The following is a 12,099-nucleotide window of genomic DNA, read 5'->3' as shown; positions in this document are numbered from 1 at the left end:
AAAGTAATAAATAGAAGTATTAAAAAAAAATACCAAATTGTAAAAATATTTAAAGTAATGTAGAAATAAATAAATTAATAATAGACTAGGTTATAGCTCGCAACAACAGAATAATAGTTTTAATAGTTTGGTAGATCTAATACGTGGCCACCAATACAATTTCTTAATGTAACCACAAATAAAAAGATAATTAATTTTCAAATAAATAATTATTTTTTTTATCCAGACAGCTGACAAAATTTAATATACTCGTACCATGTATTTTGAATTTACTGACTATGCCTATACATTGTAAGAATTAATAACCAATCGTCATAATTATATATTAATTATTATTATTATTATTATTATTATTGGTGCGGCAGACTATGGAGGTCCAAGGCGTCGCGAGATGTACTTAGGAAATACATCACGCGTTTCATGACGGCTTTCATAAGGTGAGTTCGTCACTCCTACACCTGTGTATGTGGTGAGTGCCACCCATTAACTAACAGGCCTCACAAATTGAGTATTGTAAAATTTTATGCTTGAAAAAATCCCGGATAGGGCCAGAGACTCAAACTCACAACCTTTGGGTTGGCAGACAGGCGTGTTACCATGCTGCTACCGTCACCCCTATATATTAATTATATAACATAAAATAAATAAGTAGATAATAGAAGATAAAATATTATATTGTAGAGGTAAGATTTATACGAAACAATTAATGATATTGATAATAATGGATAGATCAATTGAAAACTGCATATTGAAAATTAGACCCAATTAGACTACTTCACTTACCTAGTATCGGTAGGAAAAAAAAATTTAGAGCTTTTACTTACTTTTCTCTTCCTAGCCTCCCTCTTCCTAGGAGTATCATTAATAAAGGCCTTCTGTTTGGGAAGTTCACCTTTATTGATAAGTTCTTGTAATATATTTCTAAGCCTGTCGTCATCTTCAGGTGAAGCGAATGGAACATGGTCATAAATGTAATCCATACTTCCTTTACCATTTTTGTAAGACTGAATTAAATCTTCCAACTCTTCTTCACTGTCTGAGATATAATAATGAATTAAATGTATAATAATAATTGATAATCTGAATTAAATGCATAATAATCTATCAATGACAACTGAAATTAGAATTTTACTCCACTGTATAATAATAAAAAGAGTAGTTAGTAAATATCAAGTGAAAATTTGATCCCAACTCACATCTCAACGCACTGCCAGTCTGCTTTCAAACTGGATTAAATTTGAGTCCTTTAAATATGTGCAATTGAATTAAGTGGACTATCAATGTAAAGGACTAAACGTTATGGAACAAGCAAGGACTATTTGCTTAGTCTCTTAGGATAAAAGAATTTGAAGTGCTAATTATTTAGTACTAATGTAGAAGTAAGTGAGATATAACTATCAAATTAAGAAAAAAGATAATAAAGAAATTTAAAAAATTGAGAGTGAGAGAGGGAGGTTCAGGGTTTCTCGAGTGGTTATAATGAATATAAACTTTACATTTTAAAGAATATAACAGTTTTAACAAAAGATAACGAAGCCGTCATGAAATCGGAAAAGATAGGGCGTTCAACCAAAAGAAAATCACAGATTATTTTATAATTAACATTTAATTATGCGGAGAAGATAGCTCAAAGGTAGGGGAATGGACTACTAACTCCAAGCACCCGGGTTTGAATCTGGTTGTGGCAGATATTTATTATCTGTTACCTGAAGGCATTGAGTCAGTCCTGTGGGTTTGGGAGCTCTCCAGGGTACACCCAGCCTCAAAAAGTGGGTATCCTAAATTGGATAAAACTCTGATGGTCGAGCATGATTCTGATCAAATCACCTCCTTGCAAAACCGTTGGCCAAGTAATTGAACTTCTAATTACTTACAAAGTAAGCAGTATGCACCACTGACCCTTCGTGGATTGTAATGGTAAATGTTTAATAAAAAAATTTCTATTTTTATGTTTTGCTAATATGCACTTATTCATTCATTATTTTGTGCATTTTAATGTAAAGATAATACTATGTAGAAGAATTTTTTTTTCAAAACTTAATAAATGCACTTCTCAAAAGTGCATTTTTTTTTTTTAGAAATTAAAGTTCTACACCTAAAACTTATTTAGTTTACTTCAAAATATAAATTTCCTGCCATTAGATGGATGATAAAACCTACATTTTCAACAAAAATTTAGTTCATCTACATCAGATGTACCACTAATAATTTTTTTAAATATAACTTTCCAAAAGTGGATATATAGATTTTTAATAGAAATTTTTTCTCATAAATACTTGAAATACAACTCCTGTTTATTTTTAGTTATTAGGTATTAAGTTTTTTTTTATCTCTCTTTTGATTTTTTTTAACTCCTAATATTTTAAACTCTGGTAATTTGAACTGGTTCATTGATGTCTTCAGTTTCAAATCTTCAAGAGTCAACTGTATTTACAAGGTCAGCCTTAACACAATCAAAACTGCCTCTCAGGTATTGGAATTTAGAATAATAGCCCAACTAATTTCCAGAAACTCAGGAAAAGAATATTAAATAATTGAGATTTTTTTTGGAAACACATATAAATCACAAGTAGCATGCAATATACAATAGGACATTATAGCTATGAAGAAGATGATCATGTGTGCGGAAAGAAAACAAAAAAAGTTAACTACTTTTTGTTTCCTTTTGACTGCACCCCCCCTCCCCCGACCATCTTCTTCATAATTTGAAATAGTACAGTAAATCATATATACATATAATGCTTTATAGTTGTTTAATCTTTAATTTTCCCATTTAAAACTATTTTTTACTATATAAATCATTATAAGATTAGAAATATACATGATGATAATTTTTTTATTAAAACCAATTTTTTTTTTTATTTTATTTAGTTTATTCACAACTGTAAAAGTATTTTTACAACCAGCGAATGAGATATATAGAGAGAAAAAACAAATAATAAAAAACAAAACAAAAATTTTATGAAGGCATAAAGGTTAAGGTCATCCAATGATGGCTCTCCATTAAAATTGAAATTTAAAAATCAATTTAAGAGGTCCCTACCTATTCCAGCTCCTTCGTAAACTTCGTCTCATATCTGGTAAGTCTCGTGTTGATAGTCCTTGAATTCGAGGGTTAGTGTGTATTGAAAGTGTGTCGTGAAACAGTTTATATGATTTAATGGTTGTTTGTACGGAGGGAGTTTGTAAGTCTTCGTGTAAGTTCTTGTTACTGATGTAGGGGGGAGCGTTACTGATCAGTCTTAGTAATTTTGATTGAAATGGTTGCAGTTTCAGTAAGTTAGTTTTTTTGGCATATCCGTAAATTTGTTGACCATAAGTCCAAATAGGTCTGAGAAGGTAAGTATAAAACTTTAGTTTTTCTGTAAGTGGTAATTTAGATCGTTTATTTAAAAGATGAAATGATAATTTAAGTCGGAAATTTAGCTTTTATTAAAGGAAATTAAAAAAAACAAAAAAAAAAAACACAACTTCATCAATGGTGAAGCTATAAAATATTCAGAAGTAATACTAAGGTTTGATAATGCATCTAAAAGAAACAAATTACTTACTCTTGTATTTCTTTTCATAGTCGATAATATCTTCAAAAGATATTTCCTTGAATAAAGATCGCCAATATTGTGACCAATCTCTACCGCTTAAGTCATCATCATCAACACAGCCTTTAAATAAAGTTCATATATATTAACATTTTGGCATTATTTACTTTAGGTAAATATTTAATCTAATAACTTAGAAATTATGAATCTACTCAAATAGAAGAAAACTGATCATGGTTAATAAAAGGTAACAGGTTGTTTTAAAATATTAAAAAGTTCTTAGTTTATTTATTTTCTTTATTGTATTCTAAAAACGATTCTTTCAATTTTTTTGACATCAAAGAAAAGTAAAGTTTGAATAAAAACATTAAACACAGAAACATATTCATAATTTATGAAAACAAGTGAGAGAAATACACAATAAAGGACTTTTAACTGTTTACTATAAGCCATTTTGGCACATGTTGCAAATCTGCTTCAGTGATATAAAAACAAGATATAAGGATAATCAAACTTGTTTAATTTAAGGTATGAGTTGTTTCATAAAAAATAAATATAGTGAAAACATGACAAAACATAATACCAAAATTTGAAATTATAAACATATAGAAGTTAAAATAACTCAATTACACAGAAATTCATATTGATAAAGCATCAAATAATACAAGCATAATTCAAGGATATGAATATTGCAGAACTATATTCAATTCAAACCACTGCTTAATTGATTATATTAAATTAAAAATAAATCGTAACCATGAAATTTTGACTTTGGTTAACTTTTGATGAAATGTACATTAGGACTTATTTTGTTATGACTGAGGTCAACAATATCCACTCACTTTTACTGTTAAGAATAACACAATTACGAGTAGTTAAGAATAACATATTCATTAATATTGTTCCAGTAAACATTTTATTTACTTATTTTTTTCATTTATTTGGGGAATGGTTTACTCATTGCTAAGGCACTGTTCCACTAACTCCAAGTATCAGGGTTCAAATCCGGCTGTGGCACATAATTATTTTCTGTTTCAAAGTAGCAGTGAGTCAGTCCTGTGGGTTCAGGAGCAGCCAGCCACATAAAGTGGGTACCTTTAATTAGGTAAAAATCTGGCAGTTGAACGTTATTATGACCAAATCACCTCCTTGCACAACTGTTGGTCTAATAACAGTACTTCATTACAAAGGACTGCACCCTTGAATCTTCATGGTTTGTAGCAGTACAGATATAATTTTTTTTTTTTTTGTTTCATTTTATATTTGCAACTTAACTATCCCTCAAAGAGCATCAGGAATGTAGAGAGACCTTCATAAATTTCAAATTATTCAATACTTAATAAATCAAAAGTGAACGAGTTACCGTAACAAACAGCAAGTTACTTTTCAAAGGTAAAAACTCCAATGCCCCTTATCATTATTAATAGTGGTCAGATTTAAACCACTTTTTTTTCGGTGTGAGGAATTAGTTGCCTTTCATATGGATATATAAAAATCCAATAGACAAATATAAATTAGCCTGCTAATTCTAGAAATAATCGTGGAACAGACAACCTCAGAAACTAATAGCCAAAAATGCATTTTTTGATGCAAGTTCTTAGATCCGTTGAAAAGTTTACATAAAAAATTAGGCCCGATTTAAATACTTTTGCTTATGTAGGTGGTAATACAAAGCCATATCCTTGCTAATACCGATCAAATTTCAATTTTTTTTTTTTAAGGTAATATTGTTACTTAAAATAAAATAAATTATTACCTGAAAATGAAATTTTCATTTCTTATTAACTTCTTAATAAGAAATTAGTACGCTTTTTCTTGAGGATTTATAGTGCCTTTGTTTGTCTATAGTGGATTATATTGTATAATAGTGCCAATGCACAAAAAAGGGACCCCTACTGATTGTATTAACTACAAGCCCAAATCAATCAAAAATTCCTGTTCTTTCTTAATATAACATTTTACAAGTTGTCTTAGTTTATGTTCCAAGAATGAAGAGAATATTTAGTATGCAATCAAGGAGGGGCATATTGATCTATAGTTAGTAGAGCTAAGACAATATTTTTGAGCTCAGAAACATAACATATATCAGCTTTCTTGGTTCTCAAGGATGCCTCTGAATCTGTCCTAAAACCAATTATATGGGAAGTCTTAAGAGCAAAAAATGTGCCTGTTTCCTGACGGTAGAATCAAACTACTACAATCCAAAGGGAAGAAAAAATGGTACGAGTTCAAATCCTATTCCAGTGGCACAAGGTCTAAAATAAGAAGACGTCCATTTCTTTTCATTATATTTATGAATGAGATTCACAAGATATTTAAGAGGAGAACAGAGAGATTTGTAATAGGAAACAACATTATTACAGCCATATTTATCATCATCACCTGTGGCGCTACAACTCTTGTAGAGTCAAGGCCTCCCGCAACTTCATTTGCCAGTCCTCTCTAATGGTTCCCGCTGCTCTCCGATTGCGGATTCCCAAGATAGACCTGGCATCCTCTGCCACTCCATCGATCCATCGAAGTCAAGGTCTTCCTACTCTCCTTGTCCCATACATCCTTTCGTCTAGGATCATCCTAACAGCCATATTTATGCGCAGATAATATTGTTTTCGTCTCGAATGATAAAGGAAGACTGCAGCAGATAACTGAATCCCAAGAAGAGCTTCTTAGAAAAGGAATGGCAATTAACTCTACAAAAAGTAAAATCGATATGACCTCTAGGAAGAAGGCACATGTACAAATTATTATGATGCTTGAGATTGTTAAGGACTTCTCATATCTGTACAATCTCATTTCAATGGTTAGCAACATTGTTACTATAGACTAAAAATAGTCCAGTAGAATTAAAAAATCAAGAAAATTGCAATTTATTAAAATTAATTAAATTACCAGATTTTTAAGACCATAAAACTCCACATCTTTGTGGAGCTGTTTATCTGGCGACCTTATTGTATGGATCTGAAAGTTGGACATATGATTTATGAAATATCCGTTTCGAGTAGCAGGCAAGACACCATGAGACTGAATCAGAAACGAGATAAGGAGCAGTTTGCCATATTTTCGCTAAGCATCATCTTCCATAAACATAAATTAATTTAAAGTAATCTATTAACTTATTTCACTAATCATTATCATCACCAAATATTTTTATTATCCTTTTTTCATTTATTTGTTATCATTCTATCACTACTTTAATTTTTTTTTTGTTTATTTCAATAGTCTATTACTTATTTTAAAAAATGTTTACATTCATCATGTTACCAATATACTTACATTTTATTGTTCTTATACTATATTTGATTTATTTATCCATTGTTTTTATTAATTTCCCATTTACTGTGTAAACTTTCACTTCACAAAGTTTAAATTAGCTTATTCCACTTTACATTGTATCATTTTACTTATGTTGTTCTGAGGGTCACAATTATCAATGTAGATAAAATATTATTATCACAATCAATACAAAACCGGTAGTTATCATTATATAATTCTTCTGTATCTTCAGGTTTACACCATTTTATTTTATACTCTTTACTTACTTCTATTACATTTATTGTATTATCCTAACTATATTTTCTATCGGTATATAAAAGTTAAGTAGTCTATCATTTAATTTATATTTCGGTTTCCTAAATTAAATAATTCTTATATTTATTATTATTGTATTTTTATATCTGTTTCTTGCATTTCGCATATTTGAAATAAAACCGTTCAACGGTCGCATCCGCTCTGTATACTTCTGTTTTTTTTTTCACTGTTTTGAAATATCTTAATTGGAACAGGTTGATGGTTCTGATTTGTTCTTAACTTATTTTTGATAATTATTATTTATTATTACTTGATGTTTATTTAATCTCAACTTACTTCTTCATTCTCCGTCATTAAGTGTGTTAAAGTTTCTTTTCTAATATCTGCTTTTGCTATTTTTACGTTATTGCGTATCCTGTTCATTTTTAACCTAACAGTTTACATAAACTTTTTTTTAAATATTCTATTTTTATACTAATTTTTTTTTATACTACTTATACTATTATTATTCCTTCTTTTTGTTTATTAGTAAATAATTTTCATTTTACTTATATTTATATAATTTTAACCCTACTTTATTTTTCCTTTTTATATCTTATTATCAAGACTACTATGTCAAAATATATATAGCTATTTTTGTATTTTTTTTTTTGGTTTTCTAGAACCTAGAAAAACAATGGAATCCCAACCGACTACGAGAAGACCCAGGATTTTGTATTACGAGTACATAAAAAGGTAGGGGACCGAAATTGGAAAGAACCATGGTGATGATAATACCAAATCAAGAGAACCGGTTCCACTGTATACAGGCCCCTTTGCAATGAGAAGCGAAAGAGTAAGAAAAGAAATAAAAGTAATCTATAAACAAAACTGTTTTAAGATATTTCCTAATTGTTTATATAACTTTTAGAATATGATATAGAGGTAATTATTAATGCCAATTAGAATTACTTTGCTCTTAGATAAAATGTCTCATTAACTATAAGTACATTGTAAAAACTTAAAATTGGTTAATACGATTTTTTTTATCATAGGAAAAGATTTAAAATAAATAATGTAAAAAATCAACCAAGTTTGTTTTTACTTTTAAAGAAGAATGTTTGTCTCCTAATAATTGAATTTAATGAGATAAATTTTATAATATACCGCCTGTTAGCCTAATGACGGACTATCCCTTATTTAACAAATTATACTACTGTTCATTTAATTGTACTACTCGCAGCTCAAATTGCTTCACATGTAATCTGTAGTTCTGATTGTAAAATAAAATATTACTCAGTGTCTGTAGTTCTGATTGTAAAATAAAATATTACTCAGTGATTACAAAGAACTTTTCTAACTAATAGAGAGATGTAAAAAGTGGTTTACTCTATTATATAAAAAAGTATGAGAGAGATGTAAACCACTTTGGTTTGATAAGTTACACAAGGTATTGAAATGATTATAAAACAATGAAAAATAGAAAATTCAATGAGATAAAATATTTCATAACCTATATTTTAGTCCTATTTCTCTTGATACACAATAGGCTAAAATATTAAATAGATTCAATTCAAAAAACACCTTTCCAAGCTAAGAACTAGGCAGAATTCAACTTCAGTCATGAAGAATTAATAACATTAATGAATACCTGTTTCATCATATACATCCCTTTTTTCTGGATCACTTAAAATCGAATATACTTTTCCAAGTATTTTAAACTTTTCAGTAGCATTTTCTTTCTCTTCTTCCAAAACTCGATCAGGATGGACTTCCAAAGATAACTTTCTATAAGCTCTTTTCACTGAAATATGAAGGATTGTTAGATTTTGTCGAAAGAAAAGTAAATGTCAAATTTAATAGATATTAGGTACTGTTAAAAACACTACCTTCATCTGGTGTTGATTTCTTCCCAATTCTGAGTACTTCGTACAAATCTTTTGTTCCATAGTAATTTTTACACAATTTCATAAAGGATGACATTATCAGAAAAAAATGTTAACAGCGTAAATCAAATAAGATTTGGACAAATCAAAAGCGAACGTGATGTGATGTAATTCTACTTTCAATGTTTACAACAGAAATAGAGCCTTAGACGGCGGGAAACTACATCAGCTGTTCGGTTCCCTTCTGATTCAATTATTTTATTTTTAATATATGTTTTGGTAGAGTTAAAGATATGTAAAATGAGAGTAAAAAAAGTTAAAAATTTTTAGATATAATTATTATTAAAGTAGAGGATTGTATAAGAATAAAAATTTATTTCTCTTTGTAAAAGGAATCCATCAAGGTATCATCGATAACTTATCAGCTGGGCACAACAACTGATGACGTCACTTGCACTGTTCTCACCTCTAATCATTTTGAGCGCACCTGGTTGGGGTGCCGTTACTGTTCATTTGGTTCGTTTTATCTCTACGAAATTGTTCGTTACCCGATTCCGAATTCTCAAATTTGTGGTGAATTTATACGCTCTCGAATCTACTTTTTCTTCCCTGAAGATATAAATTCAAATTCTAAAATGACTAGTTCAAGTGAAGGCTATTATGTCAAAAATGACTTGGCGCCAGATTCGCCGGTTGACGGACCAATAGGTTCCAGACCAACAAAAGGAAAGAAATATTACCGAAAAGCTGCCCATAGGTGAGTAAATATTTTTTTACTTAGATCAGTGATCATTGTTTTGTAAAAATTAACATCTTGCTATGTCTTATCATCTCCATTCTAAATCTTTGTAATTGAAGTCATCTTTTCTTTACTCCATTTAAATTAACATTGTTAAGTCTTATTTGATAGTAAATATTAAGCTAAAGAATCCCCATTCACATTAATCTAATTACGACCTTTAAATTAACCTGTATTTATTTTTGGAACTTCACACAGTAGTTATTTTTAGTTGCATGTCTTTATCATAATTTTTATTCTCCATTTTTTATATTTAAAGCAGCAATGGTATTTAAACATTTCTTTAAAAATTATATGTATGAATATTCGTAATGTTATCTACTAACATTATATTGTTTACGATGTTGAATTGATATATCGTCTATGTTTTAATTTACATATTCATAAGTACAATTGTCCTGGATATCTTAGTTTTCTACAACTCAATAAATGTTAACATTACGACTAGTGAACCTTGTAAAAATTTATGATAAGTCTACATTTCATTGTGTTTATGCAATATTCCAATTTACTTAACTGCTGCAATCTACATTCCATTGAATGTTTTGTCAACATAAGTCTGCATTATCTCGGAACAAATATATCATTAAAACATTTTGTTGATTCCTTTTTAATTGTTTCTTGCTATCTTTTATTATGGTTTCATTTCTTCGTTTTGATAATGATTTCCGTTGTTGTTTCCTGTTGTCCGTAGAAATTATCACATCTATTATGCCATTAGATTTTAATATATTTTAATAATGTAATTGTAAAAAAAATGGTTTCCTTTCTCCATATGCAAATAAACTGTGTTCTTACAAATTATTTGTACTTAAGAGGATTGTCTAGAAAAACAATGTCTTAAAACATCTTGACTGAAAAAATGAAAACTTTTATGATTTTAAAATGTTTGGTAATTAGTTTTTTTTAATGCTGAAGTAATGTATCATAATTTAATACTAATATCATTCCTTTAAAAATACAAATCCCCCCCCCCAAAATCGATTAAATTAGCTCAAAAAAATCCAGAGCAGCCAAAAATTCACAGTAAATGTCAGTTACTATATTTCACGATTGAAGGCTTCCATGAAAAAATAGTTTCAACAATGTATTGAGAGAGAGCCTTTTCAACGGTTTTGCGGTTCTCAAAAGAAAATTTTCCGACTATTGTCTGTCTAGCCATATTGAAGAATATAAAGTATCATTAGATTAATTATTTTATTTATTCTTGTTTGAGAGTGGTTTAGTTTATTCTTAATTTAAAACAAATTTGATCCTTTTTTTCTCTGAACCTTTATTCTTTACAAATTTCTTTGTAAAATTCTTACAAAGAAATTTGTAAAGAATAAAGGTTGAGAGAAAAAAAAGGATGAAATTTGTTTTAAATTAAGAATAAAGTATCATGATCTCTGAGTACTAAGTACAATTTTTCTTCTGCATCTTTCTTAAAATCAAAGAAATCTTCATAACTCATTTCTTCAACTTTTAAAGGCTTAACCTTCTTTTTGGCATTTCTGGTTACCGAAACACATTGGCTCGGTCGTACGCAGAGGCAGACAGGAGGTGGCCATTACCTCCCCCCCCCCAGATGTGAAAAAAATTATTTTTTTAGCGTTTCAAAACTTTATTTATTGATAGATATTACAATCTGCCACAAAGTTGTTGGGCAATAGGGCAACAATGATGACTGATCACATTCATACTAAAATCAATAAATAAAATATTCTCCAGTCACATTTACACTCTAATATACAATATTTACACAATCGACCTGAGGATCCCTGAGCCCACTCTATCCCCCGCCTGTGAGGAGTAGAGCAGAGCTCTTTCTAAGAGAGCATCCCTCTCGCGCGTCACTGGTAATGAGCCAGTGGAGGCTGAGCAAGTGCGCTAAAGCTGCTAAACTTGATTGGAGCATCTGACCATTGACAAAAAAATATCGATTTAATATTTTTTACTTCAAGTAAATACTTATTGTAATAACCAATTAGGCACTGCTATAATTATATATACTTTTCTTAAAATTTTGGTTTCATTTGCCTTTTCTGTGGTGAAATGTCTCATCCTGATTGACTACGGTTTGTCAACTTTATAGTTTATCAAATTATAGTTTTGATCCTGGATACGCCCTTGTATGTTGTTTAGTAGGAAGATATGCAGCTCTTGATTTCTTTGCACTGCTTCACCATCGTTCTGAATGTGACATCGAGTATGGATTATAGAGTGAACAACCATGTACCAGGGCATTCAAAAAGTCCTGTCGTTTTTCGTTTGTTCGTTGTTTATTTTGATTCTAGAGTGTTTGCTAATTAATTCCGTTCAATACAACTTTTATCCATGTAAACACAAATGTTTATACTTTATGAATAGGAGGCTAAGGAGGATTAAT

At 29.6% G+C, this 12,099-nt stretch overlaps 1 protein-coding gene across 1 annotated transcript in view; it reads right to left on the bottom strand.

Annotated features, from left to right (window-relative positions):
* LOC106689900 (dnaJ homolog subfamily C member 9) overlaps positions 1-9,157 on the bottom strand; it is a 10,877-nt gene extending 1,720 nt beyond the window's left edge. Inside the window, exons 1-4 of the mRNA XM_014435111.3 lie at positions 8,936-9,157; positions 8,698-8,850; positions 3,552-3,662; positions 825-1,036 (exon numbers count right to left, since the gene is read on the bottom strand). Of these exons, the coding sequence (XP_014290597.1) occupies positions 825-1,036; positions 3,552-3,662; positions 8,698-8,850; positions 8,936-9,029 (570 nt within the window). The 5' untranslated portion in view covers positions 9,030-9,157. The remainder of the gene's footprint in view (positions 1-824; positions 1,037-3,551; positions 3,663-8,697; positions 8,851-8,935) is intronic.
* Positions 9,158-12,099: the final 2,942 nt, after the last annotated feature.

This window comes from Halyomorpha halys, unplaced genomic scaffold, assembly GCF_000696795.3.
Source record: "Halyomorpha halys isolate HHAL.00 unplaced genomic scaffold, Hhal_1.1 Scaffold1518.1, whole genome shotgun sequence".
In the NCBI taxonomy this organism is placed as follows: Eukaryota; Metazoa; Arthropoda; class Insecta; order Hemiptera; family Pentatomidae; genus Halyomorpha; species Halyomorpha halys.
The sequence above is the reverse complement of the archived record's forward strand: the minus strand, read 5'-3'. Positions and strand labels throughout refer to the sequence as shown.